The sequence below is a fragment of the Dipodomys spectabilis genome, unplaced genomic scaffold (genome assembly GCF_019054845.1).
Source record: "Dipodomys spectabilis isolate Male_0828 unplaced genomic scaffold, ASM1905484v1 ptg000067l, whole genome shotgun sequence".
In the NCBI taxonomy this organism is placed as follows: Eukaryota; Metazoa; Chordata; class Mammalia; order Rodentia; family Heteromyidae; genus Dipodomys; species Dipodomys spectabilis.
The window spans coordinates 7,205,759-7,228,528 of record NW_024870744.1 but is presented as its reverse complement, the minus strand read 5'-3'; the positions used below and the strand labels follow the sequence as shown (position 1 = coordinate 7,228,528).

The window sequence follows — 22,770 nt, the reverse complement described above, 5'->3', positions numbered from 1 at the left end:
GGCAGACACACTTTTACAGGTTTCCCGGGATTTCTCCTGGCTGAGCTTCTACAAAGCACTTGTGTCAGCTGAGATGCAACGGGTGCTGGGGGGAATTCAGGCCCCCTAGTGCCTTCTGGAAGTGACTGTCACACCTGCTTGAGCCTGAATGAAGGGCTCCACCTGAAGACAAAGCTGCTAGCCTAAGGAGACTGGGGGATGAACAAGGGAGAGGAAAGGGGGGAGGGGGAGACAAGACAAACATGGAGCCAAGTCCTGAGGGCAGTGATGATCCAGGGGGCGGAGTCATCACCCTGGGGGTGGAGTCATGGCCCTGGGGGTGGAGTCATGGCCCTGGAGTGGTGTCTGCAAGAGACCGCTGTGTGGTCAGAGCTCCAGGACCATCCACCATCGCCTGTAAGTCCAACCATGGTCAACAGCAGAGATGGAAAAGCAGCCAGGTGGGGACACCCCAGGGTGGGGCTGACACAGCCTGTGGATAGGCCTTGTCTCCCCCGCCCCTCCCAACCTGCAGTGGACCTGACCCTGAGGCCCAAGCAGGGCACAGCACCCACTGCACTGCCCAGGCCAACATCTAGGTCCTCTGTCACCATGTCTAGGGAGTCCCATGCCTGATGCAGCCCCTGACAGGGGCCCACCAGTACCTAACTGCAGTGAGCATCACTGCCCCAGCCCACCACACAGTGAGCCCCAATAGCCCCCAAAACGCCTGTCACACATAGCAGCAGTTCCAAGACAAGAAGCAGAAACCAAGCCTCCCGCACGGAGCGCTCACCAGGAAGCAGGGGGCAGCAGTCCTCACCCAGCCCACAACAGACGGGCCAGCTGGATGGTCCACGCCGAAGGCGGGGCCAGGCCCCTGACCACAAGGGCAGGTCAGCTGCCTCTTTCCCTGAAGGAGGCAGCACACCCAACCCCTGTGCGTTCAAAGATCCCTGCGACATAGACAAGATTAGATCAGGGGCAGATCCTTCCCTGGGCCTCGGCCTCCGCCCAGCCCACGCGCCTCACACCTCAGAGCCACCTCCAGCTCTGGACCAGCCACAGAAAACACGGGGGCTGTCCTCAAGGGACCAAGTGCAAAGATCCAGCACCCACCCTCATCTCTACGCCCTGGCCTCTACGTGCCAGCCCTCCCCCCACCACAAGCCTCCCCTTGAGAACAGTCAATACAAATTATACCCTGCTCTCTGGCTACAATCTACGGTCCTGCTCTCCCTCCATAAACACAGCTAAATTACCACAAAATACACCCAAAGAGATGTCAGGCAAATTTCTCCCCAGCTCTATTTGCGTCGGCAGGGAATGGCATATAGACATTCTATCTTCCCCTTTCTCAAAAAAAAAAAAAGAAAAAAATTACACACATGAGTTAAGAAAGAAAGAGGCTGCCGGTGTGCGACTTACGGGAAGCAGTGTTTAGACAGACACAAACCCTGGCGTCCCAGGGGCCTGTGATGCCACTGAGGACAGGTGCCACAGCCACAGGGCAGTCCCGAGCCTCCCTGCCCTGAACGCTGAGGCTCTGAGCCTCCACAGTAACCGCTACTGTAACGGCTACTCCACGGTGCATCAACAAGGCAGAGAAAGCTGGGTGGGCAGGAGCTCCTGCAGGACCCCTTGGTTTTTATTAGGGTCTTCCCACAGACGGGGCAGCCCTGGCGCAGCCCGGGACACACAGTGTGGCAAGAGACTGGGCCGAGGGCTGAGCACACCACACCGTGTGGCAAGGGAGGGGGGCTCTCCCAGGGTCTGGGGCTGGGAGGGGTTGAGAGCTCTGAGCCACGCCCTTCCCTAGTATGATACATTGTCCTAGCTGGACAAGCTGCCTGTCACTCATGAGGAAGCAACCTGTACTTTCCCAGTGCCAGGCGGCAATGTTGAAGAAAGACTGAGAGCCAGTCTCCCTCCACTGGGGAGGTGACACGGGGCAGGGACACTCTCCTCCTGCCTGGGCCCATCATTTCCCCCAGGACCCGGGACAAGGCTCACCCACAGTATGCAGAGGGGCAGGGCCCTGCGGCTGGGCTGGAAGCTGGCTGAGCTACAGTTCCTGCCCCAGCTGTCCACGGAGCCTCTCGGTGGCTGCTCAGTGGGTCCCTGTACCACCATCAGCAGAAAGTCAGGCCCATCTAGGTGAATGGCCAACTCCTCAAGCAAGTGTCCACAGCACAGGTGGAGCTCAGCAGGCAACACCGGGTGTGCCGTTCCAAGCCCAGGACCAGCCAAGGCCCCACGTGGTGGATTCACAGCAGAAGGCTGGGTGCGAACCACGCCCACCCGACTCCCCAAGACAGCCCTGCCCACCACTCCACAGGCCTCACCCGGTCACCTCTCAGCCAGGCTGCCCCGTCATGATCTCACTCACACACCACCACCAGCAAAGGGGAGACTTACAGCCAGGTTGATTATGCATTTACACCTGGACACCCCGTTTTCCGCATCATACACCCCCTGAACCCACAATTTAAATCAGGAATCACACCAGCCTTGTTGGCCTGCACTACAAATTGACATCCCTCTGAAATGCTGGGTGGAGCAGGTGGGCTCCAGAGACAGTATGTTTCCAGAAAATTCTCCCCAAGAAGCACTACATCGTTACATTTTTGTGTGTGTGCTGGTCCTGGGGCTTGAAGTCAGGGCCTGGACTCTATACTAACTGTTCCTGAACTGTTTTGCTTAAGACAGGTACTCTACCACTTGAACCATACCTCCACTTCAGGTTTTTGGGTGGTTAACTGGAGATCAGAGCCTCAAGGACTTTTCCTGCCTGGGCTAGCTCTGAACAACAATCCTCTCATGTCAGCCTCCTGAGTAGCCAGGATTACCATTACCGGCATAAGCCGCCGGCACCCAGCTGAGCCCCCATTATTCAAAATCTCCCAGGGGATGATGGATGGGGCGGAGGGGCTGCCTGCAGACAGGAGGCCCCGCCGCACGCTGAGAGCAAGTGGCTACAAGGCCAAGTGGCCACCTGGGCCCCAGGGGCAAGGGCAAGCCCTCATGTCTCACCTGCACTCAGCCTCACCCCTGGAGAAAGAAGGGGCCCTGCAGACTCCAGGCGGCCCTGCTGGTCAGCCAGCAACTGCAGCCAGGCCCCGCCCCCCACGTCAGCTTCCTCCAGCAAGAGCAACACTCGCAGGAGAAAGGAGCAAGGCCGGCAATGAATGGCTCCTTCACAGAACATCTGGGGGGGGGGGGGGGGGCAACCACCTTGCTGCTGCAGAAGGCTAAACTGAGGCTCAGAGCGGTCACCGTCTTATGCATTTAAAGATGGAGTGCTTTACACATGACCAGGGTCATCTCTAGTCCCTACCCAGAAGAAGACAACACAACGCGAGGCTCAGATCTCCAGCCCTGGAAGCAGGAAGGCCGGGTCACATCCTCTAAGTGCTGTGTGGCTCCAGGAGGCGGGGCTTAGCCCTCAGCCTCCTCTCCTAGGCCAATGAATGGGGACAACACCTGCCTGCACCTCCCTGGCAATCGCTGGGTGAAGTGGTGCTCACCTGTAATCCCAGCACTGGGGAGGCTGAGGCAGGAGGACTGAGTTTGAGGCTAGCTTGGGATAGATAGTGAGACCCTATCTCCAAATGAAAGAGGGAAAAAACAAATATAGCTAGGTGCTGGTGACCCATGCCTGTAATCTCAGCTACTCAGGAGATTAAAATCCAAACATCTCAGTTTGAAGCCAGTCCAGGCAGACCAAACCCAGAGACTCTTATCTCTAATTAACCAGCAAAAAGCCAGAAGTAGAGGTGGGACTTAAGTGGTGATAGAATATCTGCCACGAACAAGAACATGAGGCTCTGGGATCAAGCACGCACGCGCACACACACGCACATGCACACGCGCACACACACACACACTCACTCTCTCTCTCTCTCTCTCTCTCTCTCTCTCTCTCTCTCTCTCTCTCTGCTGGAAATGCTATGTATTTCCAGGGCAATCAAGGCACATAATGCTTGGGAGGGAGGCTGGTAGAGGGGAGGCTAGTAGAAGAAGGCGGGGAAGGAGCTGGGGAGAAGGGAAAGGCCCATGGAACACAGCAATAGCTGGAATGCAGGCAGCCCACACCCAATCACCTGCAGTGCCTCTGGTCTGGGGTCCCCTCTACTCACGCTGTCACTTTTCTACCTCAAGGCACTCCCCCTTTTGCAGTGAGCCCTGAAGGTCGGACAGAAAGCCACGGGGCACTGTGGCACTGCCGTGGCAGAAAACAAGGCAGGCACCCCCACAGCCCTGCAGAGATCCCAAAGGACTTGGGGCTGACAGGCTTAGGATGGGGCTTCCCGCCCTGGAAAGGCCAAGGCGGAGGGGAGGGCTGGTAGAGGGAAAGGGGTCCCCCTCAGTCTTTGAAAACCAATGTTGCAAAAGAAAACAAGCAGCGGGAGGCCGGCTTCAAGTCTGCAGGGGCCAGCAGCTGCTCAGCTAAAACTTCTTTAATCCTTACGTAAACTCTATAAAGACTGAAAAGAACCCCAAAGAAACACTTTCTAGCTTCTAGCGGTGTCTGCTCTTGTGAACCCGGAAGCTGGTAGGCTCTGGAAACCTCACCCCAGGCGGCCACCACGCAAACCTGCCCTGTCCTCAGCCCCTGGGGTTTAAGATTCTTGTTTATCGTTTGGACTCAGAGCCAAAGAGGGCGGCAGCGACAGGATGCCAGGCCATCAGAGGCCCCGGGAACACAGGGAGGGGGAGGGGTCCTGGACTGGACTAAGGAGCCTGCCCGGGCACAGAGTGGGCAGTCCAGTTGGGAAGGGGACTCACTGGGGCCAAGCAAGGCGGGGGGGGGGGTTCCTCAGACCAGTGCCCCCCGCAGTGCAGATGGTGCTTTGTCCCTCAGCCCCCAGCAGCCTCTGCTGCACCCTAAGTTCCTCTGCTGGGGAACACGGGATCCAGGGCCCCTTCTCACAGGCCCGATGCTGGCTCAGCAGGGGTCCCCTCGGTCAGTCCTCAACCAGACCCGACCACCAGTTCTCATCAAGCCCCTTGCAAGGTTGAGGACACCCAGCCCAGAGATACACCCAGTGCTAGTCCAACAAGCAGCCAAAAGGCAAACCTCAGGCCAGCCATGGAACAGCAGAGCAGGACTCTAACCCAGGCGCAACAGAGCCCAGTGCAGCGCTGGCCTCCACCCAGGGACAGGGCCAGCATGGGACAGTGGCTCCCCAGGGGTCTTCACAGGTCAGCTCAGCCTGAGTGGGCAGCACCCAGGAAAGGCGCGGAAGTGACACGGGCATGGGAACGCACACAGGATGTTGACAGGCGGGAAAGGGGCACAGGAGAGTTCCTTATACAGACACAAAGGCAGGAGCCAAGAGCTGGGCTCCGAGACCAGCGGTGAGGATCCCTCTCCCCAGCCACCCCCACAGCCAGCATCAGCTGAACCCCACGGAAGCCACCTGTAGGCCGAGCACCAAAGACACTTTAGGCTGAGCACCTGTGGGTCATGTTTTATAATCCTAGCTACTGAGATCTGAGGATCACAGTTCAAAGCCAGCCCAGGCAGGAAAGTCTGTGAGATGCTTTTCTCCAACTAGCCAGCAAAAAAAGCTTCAAGTGGCGTTGTGGCTCAAATGGTAGAGCACCAGCCCTGAGCAAGATAAAGAGACAGCATCCAGGCCCGGAGTTCAAGACCCAGCACACACCGACACTTTCCAGACACACGCAGCCCTCAAGAGAAAGCAAGAGGGGCCCCGTCACCTGGCCGGAGCCCCATCTTGATGGTGCTTCAGATCATGGCAATGGCTCCAGCCTCCCGTGGGCACGCTGGCTTTCTCCAACCTCCCTTTCCCCGCCTCCCCCTCCAGTGGTCAGCAACATAGATCACTGTCTCCCTGGCGACTGTCCAGCTGCGGGTATGGCGCACAAAGGGGACAAGGAAGTGAAAGCCCTCCCGTGGGAGGGGGTGAGGTCACAGAGGTTCAGAGAGCCTAAGAGCCAGAGGCAGCCAGAGGTCTCGGGCCACGTCTGTTTGGGCACCGGGCCGCCTCCCAGCCTCCCACCAGCCCAGAGGCAGTGCCAAGGGCCTGGTCTGCTAGCAGAGCCAGAAAAATAAATAAATAAATGGAAGCCCTGAGGAGAGACCTGCCGGGCTGGCAACAGCCCCAGCCCCCACACAGCTGCGGGGCCTTAGGCGACCCCTCACCTCTCTCTTCTCTCATCCATTAATGGGGGCAGAGCTGCCCACCCCAGTGCCTGGCGGGGCCTCCAGACGCCAGGTGCCAGTGCTGGGTAGTAAGGAAAACACCCTCTACCCAGCAAAGGACCGAACCTCCAGGAGTCCCCGGCCACCACCCCTGGAGCTGTCTACCAACACGTCTCTGCAGCCAGGGCCATGGCAACCCTGCAAGACTGAGGAAGCCCCCAGACCCGGCCGGCCCAGAGCCACCTGGGATGACTCAGGCCAGGCCCCGCTCAGCTGCGTTCACCATCAGGGCTGCCCGGTGTCTGCACATACCCGCCTCTCTGCTGTGGGACATAGGTCTCATGAACTATGCCCACAACCTGGGACAGGAGCCACACAGCGGGGAGCTCTGGGCCGCGGCACACACAAAGCCCTCTCCATCTCCTCCTCAGCTACCGCAGGCTTCCAGTTCTCAAGGCCAGCTCAAGAACCACCCCGCCACAGGAACGCCAGCCCCTCCGTGCTCGGGGCAGGCACACCCCTGGCCCACGCCGACAGCAGAGCAGGCATTCACCCACCCCCTGGCTACCCAGCCCCTGGGAGCCCCTGGCCAGGAGGTGGTGGAAACAAGGGCACGGAGCTTCTCCCATGGGAGCGAGCGCTAACAGCCAGCGGGCTCTGGCCCCCTGTCCTGGTTACTTCTCCTCTGCCACCTCAGACTCAGTGCTGCTGGATACCCAGGGCATGAGCCCGGGGTGTCCTCAGACCTGTGCGTGTGGCTGTACAGCACCCCATCTGAGCCGAACCCCACAGGGCACCAGGCATCCTGCCCCAGGCCACGCTGCAGCCAGCTGGCCGGTGGGAAGGGGAGGGGAGAGGAAGGTGGCTGCCTGGTGGTCCCGCTCTGGATGCCATGGGAGAAGGCGACAAGCCAGGGCCACGTCCACCAGCCAGCAATGATGGCGGTGCCCTGGGCACAACATCCCCAGACAACTCGTCAAGGGGCCCCGTGGCACGCCACACCCCAGGGAGCCTGTCACCATCGGGCTCTGACGGCAGCTGAGTGGTTCCATGCTTCTGTGTGGCCTACCTCACACTCGGCGGGGCGGGCACTCACCGTTTCCAGGAGCCTGTCCCCTCACAGGGCTGCTCTGGACCACGGGGTGCAGGCTCCCCAAGCCGGGCTTTGTCGTCTAGGGGACCCAGCCAGGGACAAAGCCCAGCCATCAGCCAGCTCAAGGCCATCCAGGCAGCACGCGGCGCTGCTGGCACAGGCCAGGCGCTTCCTGTCCAGCACTTCCTGTTGGACAGGCTTTCAGTACAAATGGAGACAACTGCTCTGGACGGTGGGCGAAGAACAGGACAGAGGACCAGGACTTATTCTCAGGGACTGGAGCTGGCAAGGAAAGGATCCCCAGGACAGGCCTCCAAACAGAAAGAGGAAGAGCACTGTGGGAAGAGGGGGCTGACTGTGGGGTCAAAGGCCCAGGGCGAGCCAGCTGGCGAGCCAGCATGGCTGAGGCCGGAGCCCTGGATGCCTGGAGACACAGCAGGCAAGCCCTACACCAGGCAGGGGGAGCTTCCCAGTAGGGAGTGGCAAATGGAGGGCAGGAGGCTCAGCACAGAGGCCGGGCAGGAGGCTGGAGGCTCAGCACAGAGGCCGGGCAGGAGGCTGGAGGCTGCAGGTGAGAGAAGGCCCACATGCTACCCGAGTGGAGTTGAAGAGTTTCGGTAGAAAACATCTGGCCCCAAAGCCTAAAAATGTCATACCTAACTGTTTACAGAAAGCACTGGCTGCTCAGCTGTAGGAGAGAGACTGGGCGGACTGGGGGAGGGAAAGACAGGTGGACTGGAAGTGGTAGGGCCACAGCTAGAGGGCTGAGTCCAACATCTGCCTAAATCAGGCCCACCAAACTTGTCTAGCAGCTTCAGCACTGCCCCTGGGGACACGGACACACGGGGACACACACACACACACACACACACACACACACACACACACACACACACACACACACACACACACGGCTAGAAGGAACAAGCCAAATGACAAATGCTTCCTTCTCACAAGTGTCCTCAAAGACGGGCATCACTGCCAGGCGCTGGTGGCTCCTGTCTATAATCCAAGCTACTCAGGAGGCTGAGAGCTGAGGATCTTGGTTTGAAGCTAGCCAGGACAGAAAAGTTCATGAGACTTTTAACTCCAATTAACCACCAGAAAGTCAGAAGTGGAGCTGTGGACCAAGTGGAAGAATGCCAGCCTTGAGCAAAACTTGAAGGGACAATGCCTAGACCCAGAGTTCAAGCCCCAGTATCAGCATAAAAAGAAGAGGAGGAGGAAGAGGAGGAAGAAGAGGGAGGGAAGGAGGGAGGGAGGGAGGAAGCGAGGGAGGGAGGGAGGGAGGAAGGAAGGAAGGGAGGGGGAGAAAAATCAATCACACACAGTCCAGCAGGGGATAGCGGCTTCTGGAAGAAGTGTAGGGGGGGGATTACTCTGGGGAATCCATACCCCCAACCCAGGGCTGAGGCTCAGCTTAAGGGCCCCCATTCCCTATTCTTTGAGCCCAACATCCCCGAGGCCCAGAGCAGGGGCAGGCCATGGCTTCACGAGCATTTTTCCCAGTTTCACCGTGAGCCACACCAAAGCCAGATTTCCTCAATTAGGATATGGTACACAAACAATTCACGCTAGAGCCAGGCTGTGCCGCCCTCCCTCCCTCACTCAGCCGTCTCTGGTCTGTGGACCTTGAGCCTCAGCTCCACACAGCCCCGCACCGGCCCTCCCAGACAGGCCCCACTGCTGCTGCCTGCCCGAGCGTGGAAATGCCCACCACACAGAGCCACCGCCACTCTGCAATCAGCCCACCACGCCCCCAAACAGGCCTTCTCAGCCATGCCATCATTGTCCACAGAGAAGAACATTTTCCTCAGAGGGGGAGGAATTAAGAGTTTGAACGCAGGGCCTGGTGCTTGCCAAGCAGGTATTCTACCATGGGAGCCACCCTAGCCCATTTTGTTTTCACTTGTCAAGTAAGTTTTCCACTTTTTCCCAGGCTTCCCTGAACCTCAATCTATTTATGCTTCTGGAGTAGCTAGGGTGGCAGGCATGCACACCACACCCAATTTTTGGCGTGGTTGTTTTGGTTTGGTTTTTTTGTGGGAGAGTTGTAGATATGTGCTGATCCTGGGGCTTGGACTCAGGGCCTAGGCACAGACCTGAGCTTTTGTGCTTAAGGCTAGTGATTCTACCACTTGAACTACTACTGGGTTTGGATGGTTAAGTAGAAGTTAAGAGTCTCATAAACTTCCCAGACTGGTTTGAACTGTGATCGTCTGAGCTCAGCCTCCAGAGTAGCTAGGATTACAGGTAGGAGCCACTGGCATCCAGCACACTCTGGTTTTCATTGGTTGAGATGGGGTCTCTTTCAAACACTTTGTGCAGACTGGCCTTGAATCCAATCTTCCCCCAGACACCACGGGCTGAGTTTCTAGAATTACAGACGCCAGCAGCCATGCCTGGCTTCCCACGTGGAATGTTAATCCCACAGGTGCACTCTTGACACATTTGTTCTGAGTGTGCACAGCTGTGTTTTACTGATAGAAAAATAACATTCTGGGCACCCCCCCACAAGGATGTTATTTTCACACACCCCTCAGGACAGCCTGCTAAGGACACGCAGGTTAAATCAATCATTAAAGCCAGCTCTGCCCTGGTGGGGAGGTGGTGCCTGCCTGTAGTCCCTGTGCTTGGGAGGCTCCTGCAGAAGTTCATGCACACCTGTGCTCTCATACACACCTGTGAGCTCCAGTCAGTACAGGAAGCCCCCGGGAAGGAGAAGCAGGAGCCTTCCAACCTTCACTTCTGAACACCCTTCTCTCTGCACGAAGGAATCAGAGCTCACTGGAGAAACAGGTGATTCCCCAACTAGGACAAAGAAAACACAGAGAAGCCGGGCTGCCTGGTGTCAAAAATCAGCAATGCTCCCAGAGTGACTTGGAATATGCCAGAACGAAGGCCACCCGCCTGGAACACTTCCCACTGTCCACCCTGAGACAATGCAGTGCCAATGTAAATAATGAAGGAACGCGATCATAATGCAGCAATGAAGAGGAAACGGGACCCCAACTGAGGGGGGGGAGAAGGGAGGGAGAGGGAGGAGAGGGAGAAAAGAAGGGAGAGGAAGAGAGGGGGAAAGGGAGGGGGAAGAGAAGAAGTGAGAGAGAGAGGGAGGAGAGGGGGGAGAGAGAGAGAGGAAAAACAGGAGACGGGGAGAATGGGAGAAAATCTCCTTTTAAATCTGTACCTGCAAAGAGAAACTAACTATGGGGGAGAAACCCACCAACCCCATCTCAACTCCATCTCAACCCCGCATTCAACTCCAGGTCCTGTCCCCTGCCCCAGCAGCCCGAATGGGAGGAGGAGGAGGACGGGGAGCACACCTCCCCTCACAGATGGGTGCAATCACGGCCAGACAGATGAACCCCAATGGGGGGGTGCTGTGTACCACCTTCCAAATCATAGTGGCCGGGAAAATCAGAGCAAGACTGTACACTCACACTGCACGAGGCCCGGGGAAGCGAGCGGGGCAGCTGAGGCTCCCAGGTTGCTGGAAGGCCCTGGCCTGGGGCTGTGGACACCGGGGCAGACCACCCGCCCTGCTGCCAGCAGCTCAGGTGGCTGGGCTTACAGCGGAGAGCGCCTTTGTTTGTAGGAAACAGCACAAAGCCAAAGTCTCCAAAAACACATTGCCCTAAGTCTTACCAAAAAAGAGCTTCCCCTTTTCTCTGAGAAGCAGCTTGCCTTTCTATGTTGCTGGGGCTCGCTCTCCCCGCATTACCTTCCTGGTTTTGCTGTTGTTCTGTTTTAGGTTTTATTCTTTTGTGTGTGCGCCGGTACCAGGGCTTGAACTCAGGGCCTGAGGCCTATCCCTTAGCATTTTTTGCTCAAAGCTAGTGCCCTACCACTTGAGCCACAGCTCAACTTTGGGCTATTTTTGCTGACTTTGGTGCCTGGGCTGGCTTCTAACTGCAATGCTCAGATCTCAGCCTCCTGAGTGTCTAGAATTACAGGCGTGAGCCGCTGGTGCCCGGTCCCTCCTGCATGCACTTGGGAACTCTTTGGGTATCAAATGACGACTTTCTCAGTGAACATGTCACTCGCTCAAGACTTCCGGCTGGCCCCTACCTGCCCCTCCTCAGGGAGCCAGGGCTTCGAAGTTAGTCCCTGAAGAAATAAACCAAACTTCCCGGCATCCCATGCAGAGGGTGGGGGAGGCACACTTGAAGAGCCCAGAGATAATGCAGCCCTGGCAGAAACAAGGGACTCACATCCCGGAGGACCCCAAAACACACTAGGGTAGGGAGATCCTTCCTGCTCTCAATCTACCCAGGGCCTGGGATCCGAATGTCTGAAGACAGAAGGCAATCAGAAACCGGGTGCCGGTGGGTGCCGGTGGCTCACGCCTGTCATCCTAGCTACTCAGGAGGCTGAGATCTGAGGATCACGGTTCAAAGTCAGCCTGGGCAAGGAAAGTAGGTGAGAATCTTATCTCCAATAAACCACTAGAAAACCAGAAGTGGCGCTGTGGCTCAAGCGGTAGAGCGCTTGCCTTGAGCTGAAGAGCTGAGGGACAGCGCCCAGGCCCAGAGTTCAAGCCCCATGACCGACCAAAAAAAAAAAAAAGGCAATCAGAGGAGGCTTCTTGGAGGAGGCGCCCCTACCCTAGCTCTGCTAGGGCCAACAAGGCTGGAAGGAGGTGGTGCTTCCCACAAGGGCACAGCACAGGATGGGCGTGAGGGAAAAGACACCGAGAAAGGGCGGAGAAAGGCAGCGAGCAGAGGGAATGATGCTGGGGCAGGGGCAAACCCTGGTGGCCTGTGTCCCCAGTCTTGTGCATGCTGGGTCCTCCCTGCAGACAGGACACTGCTGTCCCGGCGAGGAGGTGGGGCCCTGGCAATGTGAGTGTGACAGAGCTGGGTGTCTTTTAGAGGGGCTGCAGCAGAGCAAACACACGGGCTGTGTGCGGCACAGCCCCCTTGGGGCTTCTCAACCACAGCTGCTGCCACTGCTCTGGGTCCCCGTCTTAGATCAGCCGTAAGTATGTGGCCATACTTAATTAGCTTAATTAAACCCAAGGTGGCTTCCGGGCATTTTTGGATAAAATAAAGTATATCCTGTCCGCTTCAGGAGAGTACAACCAAATGGGCAACTAGGACCTCCTGTGACCCACCATCTTTGGGTACCTGGCTCCCGAAAGAGCAGGTGCTTGATAAATGCACACCTACAGGATGTTACCATGATACCATGTGGTCTTCCGGAAGAGGACATCACAAAGGCCTGTGAGCTGATGCAAGGCAACACACAACAGCTAGAGGGGGAGAGGAGAAAGGGAAAAGGGGGAGCCTTCATCATTCTGGAGTCCCATGGAAGACAGGCACACCCCAAGAAAACAGATGCATCCATGCAAAGTTAAAAGAATGTGGCTCAAGCGTCCTTCAGCAAGTCAGCATGATAGTAAGGTGGAGCAGGGAGGTTTTTTGGTTGTTGTTGTTGTTTTAATGCCTGTACTGGGGCTTGAACTCAGGTCCTCACACTCTTGCTTGGCTTCTTCACTCAGGGCCAGTGCTCTACCACTTGAACCACAGCTCCATTTCTGGCTTTTTACTAGTTAACTGGAGATGAGTCTCAGAGACTTTTCTGCCAAGGGCTGGCTCAACTCAAACCTCCTTCCTCAGATCTCAGCTTCCTGAGTAGCCAGGATTACAGGTGTGAGCACAGTGCCCAGGACAGGGAGATCTTTTGAAACCATGCCCAGAGTTCCTATGCTGGTCTTGTCACGGGGTACTAGCTGGGTGACCCATGCCAGGTCACAGGAACGAACTCTGAACTCAACTGTCTCGTCTAGGAATCGGGAGTGACGTACTACTCGGGGCTAGTGCCTAGCCCAAGGCAGCATGAAAGAAAAGGGCCGTAGCCATTTTCCCTGTGATCTGGGACATCTCCCTCCCCTGTAAGAATTGTGGACTGCCAACAGCAAAGAGCAGCACCCACAGAGGCGCTGACTGCCCTCCCTCCACCCTGCACAGCCAGCCGGTCAGCAGCCGTGAGGACAGTGGCTTCTTTACTTGTGAATATAGATGTGGCCACTGGGCACACCACACCCTAACCTGAGACAGGCAGGTTTGGTGAGGGGGGCAGGGGGGAGGCCCTGTGGCCAGCCTGCCCTCCAGGAAAGGACACCGACCCTTAGTCCCAAAGGGTAACACCAGCCAGTGTGGAGATGATGCTCCCAAAATCCTTCACATTGAGCCAGATGCTGGTGGCCCATGCCTGTAATCTCAGCTACTCAGGAGGCTGAGATTCAAGGATCACGCACAGTTCAGGGCCAGCCAGAGCAGGACAGTCCATAAGATCCTTTTTTGCCAAGAGCAGACCATCAAAAAGCCAGAAGTGGAGCTGTAGCTCAAGTGGTAGAGCACCAACTTTGAGTGGAAAAAGCTAAGGGACGGTGGCCAGGTCCTGAGTTCAAGCCCCAGAATCAGTACAAATGAACAAAACCCACTAACGTTGACTGAACACGGCAGTGTTCCTCAGCAACCTATTCTGCTCAACTCCATCCTCGGCCTCCATTCTGCTTAACCCTCTCACCCCATAGTATTCCCCAACACGGGGGAAACGAGGAGACCCTGAAAGCTACAGCCTGCCTGGGAGATAATGGTGTAATGGAGCTAGCATGTGGCCACAGAGGTTCACCCCCCTCCATTCTCCCTGACATCCAGCCCCTCCCCAAGCCCTCCAGGGGCCCAGGTGACCGGACCAACTTCCAACACAGGGGCCAGGCCCAGCCTGCGGCAGGCCTCGGCCCCTCCCCCTCCCATCCTGCCCAAATCACGACTGCGCGCCCCAGGGAGGACCCGGCCACGCCCCAGCCCAGGCGGTGCCCCGCCCAGCCTCCCTGTCACTCAGCCTGACCCACCCACCTCGGGGCCCCGGCCGGCCCCAGCCTGCCAGGCGGCCGAACCTGCCAGAATCCTGCCAGCCTCCACCCCACCCCCTGCGGTTCACAAAGCCCAGCTGCGCGGACAGCAGCCCTGCCTCCCCTCAGTTTCTCCAGCTGTAAAATGGGGTGAGCACTCCCCAGCCCCGTGGGGAGGACGGCAGGACCTGCCCAGGCCCTGCCCGCCGGCCGCTCCGCCCCGAGGGGCCCCCCATGGGACCGCCGACCCGGAGGAAGCCCCCCTCCTTTGTCGTCCACCCCGCGGTGGCCCCGCCGCAGCCGGGCGCTGGGACGTCAGGGCCCAAGCCCGCTCCCGGGGCCGGTTCCCCGGGGTCCAGTGGGGCGGGCGGGCGGGCCGGGCTGCCGCTGCTCCCGGAGGAGCGGGGGCTCCGCGACCCCGGGGAGCTGGCCGCGAGCCCCCACGCCGCCCAACTACGGCCAAGTTCCGACCGAGCGGCCAAGAAAAGCAGCCCGGCCGGCGGCGCGGACATTTTCCTGCCCGGCCCTGCGGCCACACGCGTGCCGCCGCCGCGACAAAGGCCACCCCGGAGCGCCCGACCGGGCTGGGGGCAGCGCCGGGGAACCCCGGCCCGGGGGACCGCGCACCCAGCCCCGCCCCGCCCCGCCCGGGGCCGGCCGCGGCGCTCGCCGGTTCCCCGCGGGCTCCGGCCGCCGGGCGCGAACCCCAAGACGCGGTGGCCGGGGCGGCGCGGCCGGCTGCCGGGGCGGCGGGAACCCTCGTGGGGCGGCGGGGCTGGAGGCGCGGCCCGGGACCTCTGGGCAACTTCGCGCCTTCGGGGGCCACTGCCGGCGGGAGAAGGTCGGCGGGCGCGCCCGGTCCTCGCCGCCGCCCGCGTCCGCCCCGCCAGCCTCCGCCCGCACGCGGGCCCCGCGGGGCGACCCTCACCTGGGACATCTGCGGCCGGAAGTTGATGTCCTTGAGGTCCACGGAGCCCGGGGCCAGGTTGTGCAGCAGCTGGCACAGCAGCACGCCGTCGCGCAGCGCCTGCGCCAGGTCGAAGACCACGGCCGAGGGCCACACGACCCGGTGGTTGGGCGGCAGGACCTTGCAGTCGATGAGCCAGCGGCCGCACTGCCGCCACTGCTCCATGGCGCCCGCGCGCCCGCGCGCCCGGCCCGGCCCGGCTCGGTCAGGGCTGCGCCGGGGCCAAAGTGCGGCGGCCGCCGGGCATCCCGCCCGTCCGCCCGCGCGGGGCTCGGCGGCCGGGGCGGGGCTTCTGGCGGGCGGCCCCGGGTCCGCGCTGCGCCGCCGCGCGTCCGTCCTCCTCCTCCTCCTCTTCCTCCTCCTCCTCCTCGCGGGCCGCCGCTCCCGCCCACGTGCGGCGCCGGGGTCCCCCCTTCACACACACAAGTCCGCTCGGGCCCCAGGCCGGGCTCCACGACGCCCGCCGCCGCAGCGCTCCCCGATCCGCCCCGCCGGGCGCCGCATTCTGCGTTCGGGGCGCCCCGCGGCGGCCGCCGCTCCGGCCCCGCCCGAGACAAAGACCCGGCGGGTCGCTCGCTCCGCGCGCCCCGCGCCTGGGCCGCCCGCGCCGCCGCCGCTTTGTTCGCCCCGCCCGCGGGCTCGACGACGGTCGCCCGGCGCTCGGACTCCGCGGCTGGACTGCTCGGGAGCGCTGAGGGGGGGGCGGCAGGGGGCGCGGCCACGGGCGGGGGGGGCGGTGGTGGGCGGAGGGCGTGGCCTGTTGCGGCGGGGGCGGTGCGTGGTGGGCGTGGTCTGCCTGTGATTGGTGGGCGTGGCCGGTCCGGCGCCGCCCAGACCCTAGCGCCGCCTCCGCTTCCCCCACTTCCTGCCCCGCGAAAGTTGCGGAGGGCGGGGTTTGCGGCTCGGAGACACCTGGGTTTGGGGGCGCCCTCGCCCGCGGAGCGCCGGGGCCCCCGTCCCGCGCAGCGCCCTCGCGTGGTCTTTCGGGAAAGCCAGGCGCAGGCAGGGCCGGTCCACGGTTTTCCGGCCCCCAGGCTGCCGGGTGGGGTAACGTGAGGCCGGGGCTCCCCGCTGTCCGCCGGGCCCGCGGCGGCAGCACGCCCCCGGGCCGGACTCCGTGCTCGCGGAGGGCAGAGCCGACGTGGGAGGGAGCGCGGGGGCCCAGGCAGCCGGGGCCCAGGTCCCCGCCGGGCCTCCGCGTGACAGCCGCGCGGTGCGGCGGGGGGCTTTGGGGCGCTCGCTGCGCGCGGCCCTGCAGCGTCCGCTTCAGGACGGGCGCTGTCACTCCGGCGCTGCGGCCGCCGCTGCACTTCCGGCTGCGGACCCGCGGCTCCCAGGCGCCGGGGTGCCTTTCCGGAGCGCCGCGTTCCGTCCCACGTGACGAGGACCCCTGGGCGCCCCCAGCCCCGCCGTGAGCCCCGCGCGGCCCGCGCCCTTGCAGCCGGTCAGGACGGCCCCCACCGCCCGGCGGACGGAGGTCAGAGTGCCAGCCCCGACGGGAGCCCTGCGCCCCGGGGCTCGTGCCCTTGACCTTCCCCGCGGGGTCCTCTCCTGAGAACGGCCCCTGCGCACGGCCCGCGTGCCCTTCCCCAAGCGCGGCGGGGGGAGAGGTCCAGAGGCACCCGCGCGCCGCCTGGCCCAGGACCGGTGAGCCCAGGACCCGTGAGCCCAGGACCCGTGAGCCCAGGACAGGTGAGCGCAGGACCCGTGAGCGCAGGACCGGTGAGCGCAGGACAGGTGAGCGCAGGACCGGTGAGCCCAGGACAGGAGAGCGCAGGACCCGTGAGCCCAGGACCCGTGAGCCCAGGACCCGTGAGCCCAGGACCCGTGAGCCCAGGACCGGTGAGCGCAGGACCCGTGAGCCCAGGACCCGTGAGCCCAGGACCGGTGAGCGCAGGACCGGTGAGCGCAGGACCCGTGAGCGCAGGACAGGTGAGCCCAGGACCCGTGAGCCCAGGACCCGTGAGCCCAGGACCCGTGAGCGCAGGACAGGTGAGCGCAGGACCGGTGAGCGCAGGACCCGTGAGCCAGCAGCTCCTGCATAGCATAGGCTTCTGTCTGAGGAAATGGCCAGGGAGCTTTTGTGAGCAGGCAGAGGAAGGGAGCCGGCCTCCAGGAGAGGGCTGCGCTGTCCCAGAGAGGTGCAGTGGGGCGAGCTGACTCCGGTGGACCCCCCCAGCCTCTCCTCGGGCCTCTGCAGAGCCCCGCTCTCACCCCCTCTCCACACCAAAGGACTACCTTGAAGCGTGGGCTAGCATCACAGGGCAGCCCTTCACCTGAGATGCCCGCAGAGACTGCCGCATTCACTTGTGCATGTGTCTGTCTGTGTCTCTTTCCAGCAGGAAAGGGGCCTCTGTCCTCCTGCCCTTGGCCTTCCTGCCTGGGCCGGGAACCAACCAAGACCAGAGCTGCAGCTGCGGGACGGAGGCTCCTGCTGCCAACGATGTACGCTCGTCTGCTGCCCCCTGGCGGTCGGTAACCACCTGGCCACCCAACGACGGACGGACACACACACACACACACACACACACATACACACACACACACACACACGGACACACACACACACATACACACACACACACACACATGGCCTTGCTGCTGGGTTGCATATGAGCCTGAGCCACACACACACACACACACACACCTGGCCTTGCTGCTGGGTTGCATATGAGCCTGAGCCTCGAGCTCTGATGTGGACAGGAGGACATCATTGGCCACATGTTTCTCCATCTGTGGGAATCTCTACAGGCAAGACACAGGGAAATAAATGAAAACCTGGCAGAAACTCGGTTCCAAATGTCTGCTGTGTGCACAGGCCCAGGCTGCAGGGACTTAGAGCAGACATGGGGTGCCGCCAGGGGGCACATGAGGCCGAGTGCCATCCCCAGAACCACAGATAGAAAGGCAGGATGATGAGCCTTTTCCTCAGCTAAGGCCCCTTTGTGACCCCATCTCCAGAGCCCCCACCTCTAGGCAAGTAGCATAGGTTTTGGGGTGGCAGCACAAGGAACTATGAGCACACACCCCACCCCATTCTACGTGGTCAGAGTCCTCACTGCGGCAGAGCCCCAGGGGCCAGTTTCTAGACAGGAACACGTGTCCCTCTGCAGTGACGTGTCTCATACATGAACCCCATGTGGAAGAACTCTGGATGTTGGTTGTGTGTGTGCGCACATGCACATGCCAGTACTGGGGTCTGAACTCAGGGCCTGAGCTCTGCCCCTTCACTTTGTCACTCAGGATTGGCACTTTACCACTTGAACCACAGCTCCATTTCCTGCTTTTTCCTGGTTCCTTGGAGATTCCAGGCATGATCCACGAGTACCCACTTAGGCTCTGGGAGCTTTCTAAACAAATCAACCAAAACTCCTCCTTTCCCCCTATACCCCCTCAGAACCACACAGCCGGAGAAGGCACACTCTGTCTACACCCCCCAGACAAATACTGAGACTCTCGACTTCTCATCAAAACATACTTGAAGCCAGGAGCTGGTGACTCACACTTGTAATCCCAGCTACTCAAGAGGCTGAGACGTAAGGTTCAGATCTCAGTCCAAAGCCAGCCTAGGGAAGGAAAATCTATAAGACTCTTATTGCCAATTAAGCAGCAAAAACATCCAAGAGACAAAGAGTGAGCAAATGCAGCAGTGTACTCACTAGACACTATGTTGAAAATGAAGTATACAACATACGGATGGGGATGGAAGAGAAAAACTGGGGGGAGTGAGTGAAGGGGTGACATTGTCCAAATAGAAATGTATTCTTTAGCTGACTTATATAACTAAACTCTGTACATTGCCATTATAATAACATTTTTTAATGCTAGATACAGGTGCCAGTTGGCTCACACCTATAATCCTAGCTACTCAAGAGGCTGAGATGTGAGGATCGTGGTTCAAAGCAAGACTAGGCAGAAAAGCCCCTGTGAGACTTATCTCCAATTAATCACTTAAAAACTGGAACTAGAGCTGTGGCTCAAAGTGGTAGAGCGCTAACTTTAAGCAACTCAGGGACAGCACCCAGGCTCTGAGTTCAAGCCCCACACTAACAGAAACACACACACACACACACACACATACACACAGCGTCAGAAGTGGAGGTGTGCCTCAAGTAGTATACTGCCAGTCTTTTTTTTTTTTTTGCAAATAATTGTGTTTAAGTGATTACATAGTTACACAAATTTCACAGTATTGTGGGATAGTGATGCTTAGTTAAAGTCACAAACACATTCTAACCTTTGTGGGGCAAATTGTCTATCATGGTCTAGAAAGTGTATGACTTCTATGAGCTGTGACAATACAGTGATGTCTTCCACATGGGGTGATATGCACAGTCCTCTCCTTTTGCATAGTGTCAGCTCTTCCCTCTTTCCCACTCCTTCCCTCCCTTCCATCGCTGCCAGTGAGTTGCTTAGTTTGTTTTGATCAATGTCCAGTGCAGCTCATAGCTCCCACTGTTGTATGGTCTTCCCTGATTCCCTCTAGTTCTGTGTCCTATTTTCCCTCTGGTGTGTAAATATATACCATTAGAATACCAGTCTTTTTTTTTTTTTTTTTTTGGGTCGGTTGTGGGGCCTGAAAGCTGGGCCTGGGCACTGTCCCTCAGGTCTTCAGCTGAAGGCTAGCACTCTACCACTTGAGCGTCAGCCCCACTTCCGGCTTTTTCTGCTTATGTGGTGCTGAGGAATCGAACCCAGGGCCTCATGCATGTAAGGCAAGCACTCCACCACTAAGCCACCTTCCCAGCCCCAAGAATACCAGTCTTAAGGGGAAAAAAAACTAAGAAGAGTATCCTGGTTGTGAGTTCAAGCCCAGTACCAGCACACAAAACGGGGGAAGGATACCCTTGAGAGCCCCCACTCCTCACTCAACCCTCTACCACATCTTCCTACATCCCTCAACTGCTCCCTCCCTCTACCCATCCACTCCTTCTTCCACCAGTCCCTTCCACTTCCTTCTGTCTATCCTCAACCCATCATCCCTCTGTCCACCCAGCCATCTGACCCTCCTCTCCTCCCACATCTCCACCCATCCTTCAAACCATCCTACTGTCCATTTTGACACCCACCAGTCCTCCCCCAGCCCTGCCCTGCCATCCACTCCACACTCACAGGAGGGAAGTGAGTGGTCGACCCCTCCCAACATGGCTGGGCGCAGGAACTCTGCTCGCATCTAAACCACACCATTGCAGTCCACCATTAGAGCCATGGGCATGCCTCAGCTGGCACAATTCTCAGTAAGTTACAGGTGTGGAAAAAGACCATCTGGCCCAGTGTGGAATCAGAAGATGAATAACTGGATAATTGCGTGTGGTGTGTGTGTGTGTGTTTGTGTGTGAGTGTTCACACCGGTGTTGGGGCTTGAACTCAGGGTCTATCCCTTAGCTTTTTTGCCACAAGCTGGTACTACCACTTGAGCTTTACTTGCACTTCCAGCTTCTTGATGGTTAATTGAAGATGTTTTGATGCATTTCATATGGCTCTGAACTTCGATCCTGAGATCTCAGCCTCCTGAGTAGCTACGATTATAGGCATGAGCCACAGCAGGCTTTCTACACTGCATTTGGAAAGGTACAATATACTTTTTATTGCTAGTTTTTTTTGGAGGGGGGAGGAGTCCTGGAGCTTGAACTCAGCCTGAACATTATCTTTTATTCCCTCAAGGCTGGCACTCTACTACTTCAGCCATACCTCTAACTTCCAGTTTTTGGCTGTTCTGTGGAGGTAAGGGTCTCATAGACTTTGCTGCCTGGGCTGGCTTCAGCCTTTGATCCTCAGACCTCAGCCTCCTGAGTGGCTGGGATTACAGGCATAAGTGACAATGCCAGGCTACTCTACTTCCTTTTCATCACTAATAATTGATTATGAGTGGATAATAACATGCTTGATTCATCCACTGTTGGAAATACTACCAGAAATCAACCAGAAGCCTCATTAAAGAGACATTCTGCACGCTCTTCTCATGTCTCAGGGGTGTGGTGTGCATTTTACACTGACAACATTTTTCCTTCTGAACCATAAATTCCCATCAGAAGCATCTGAGCTATATTTAGCTTTCATAGAATTCAGTTGAAAAAGTATAGATTCTCGTACCCAAGCTGTTTCAAATATACTTAAAAGTTTGCCAAAAATGGAATGCCATGTTAACTTTTAAATGAATCAGACTGAGGGGAAGATCCCCAAGTCTGGTTCACCAAGGAGATACCTCCTTAGTTCAGACATCACCTCCTGAAGAAGCAATTTCCCAGCCTCCTTGGTCCTGATCCTGTGACGTCTGCCAGGCCGTCTTCCCTGCACAAGTACACAGTGCGCAGCGTGAACTCATTCCTCTGCCCTCCCACCTTCGCTCCCTGCAACCAACCTGTCCACACACCAATCCTCCACCCATGTACCTAGCCACCTACCCATCCACTCACCCACCCACCCACTACCCATCTATCCACTCACCCATTGTCCCTCCATCCACTCATCCACCCAACCATCCACCCACCCATCCCTCTCTCCACTCACCCATCCACCCATCTACCCACGCATCCATTCCCCCATCCATCACTCACGCATCTGCTAGTCCATGCATCTACTCACCAAACACCTATCTGCCCCGCCCACCCACAGGTGAGCTATCACCACCCCCACTCACCCAGCTAGAAAATGCTCCCAAGCACACACCCAGTATGAGGCGTAGGGAGATACGGGATGACAGGGAGGTGGGCCAGGATTGTCAGAGTCAGGAAGGAGCTATCAGGACAATGTGGGCTGCCAGCGCTGGCCTTGCATCTGAGTGGCCTGGGGAAATGAGAAAAGTAACTGCAGCTCCTACTCATTAGGGGTCCCAGCCCAAACCCCTCTGGAAGAGTGATTGGGTCAGGAAAGGCCCAAAGGCATGGCCTCCTGAGAATTGGAACCCCTCTGGAGGACCCCTCCCCAGGAGGGGTGCCCCATGCACAGGCCTAGAGCGGCTCTAGGAGGAACAATGATGAGAAGAGCAGCCACCTCACTCCCGTCCAAGATGCAGGTGGGAGGTCCCACCCACACCTGTGCTGCGCGGTGTGGGACACAGTGGTCACCACTGTCCTCCTCACACCCACAGTGCACCCCTCACTGCCTGCCACGGAATCCAGGGGGAGAGGAGCACCCCCTGCCCCCCACCTCTCCTCCAGGCCAAGCCCAGGCTGCTGGCTCCAACGCCCAGGGACCCATCTCCCCCCACCATCTGTCTAAGGAAGCAAACTTCCCCAGGCTACTGAGGGATGAGAACCCATGGCTGACGGCAGGGGGCCCTGCAGGGGCAGCCATGACTACAGGCTTCTCTCAAGGCCAAGAGACCTGATACCTGAGTGACCAGAGGTGCTAGGGGCTGCGGTGGCTCAGCCGCCTCTGAGTGGTTGGAGGAAAGGGTTCACCGGAACTGTGGAAATGGAAATGTGTGACCAGCGCCTGCCAGCGAGGAGGGGGAGAGGGAGGGAGGAGGGGGGCAGGGTGCCTGCAGACGGGGAGGGAACAAGACCATCCATTTCTGCATCTGAGACAAATGCTTGCCATTTTAGATTTTAACCTTCCACATTTCTTTTTTCTTCTTTTTTGTGCTTGAACTCAGGGCTTCACGCTTTCACCACACTACCACTTTGGCCTTTTTGGTATTTAACTGGAGATAAGAGTCTCATGGATTTCTCTGCCTGGGCTGGCTTCAAACTGTGATC

The 22,770-nt window shown here is 58.7% G+C and overlaps 1 protein-coding gene across 2 annotated transcripts in view; it reads right to left on the bottom strand.

The window, feature by feature from the left end:
* Positions 1 to 15,805, bottom strand: part of Vav2 (vav guanine nucleotide exchange factor 2) — a 148,177-nt gene extending 132,372 nt beyond the window's left edge. Inside the window, exon 1 of one of the 2 annotated variants that reach the window (XM_042680926.1) lies at positions 15,032 to 15,805. In XM_042680926.1, coding sequence (XP_042536860.1) covers positions 15,032 to 15,235 — 204 coding nt within the window. In that variant the 5' untranslated portion in view covers positions 15,236 to 15,805. The remainder of the gene's footprint in view (positions 1 to 15,031) is intronic. The other variant, XM_042680928.1, reaches the window with a different exon arrangement.
* Positions 15,806 to 22,770: the final 6,965 nt, after the last annotated feature.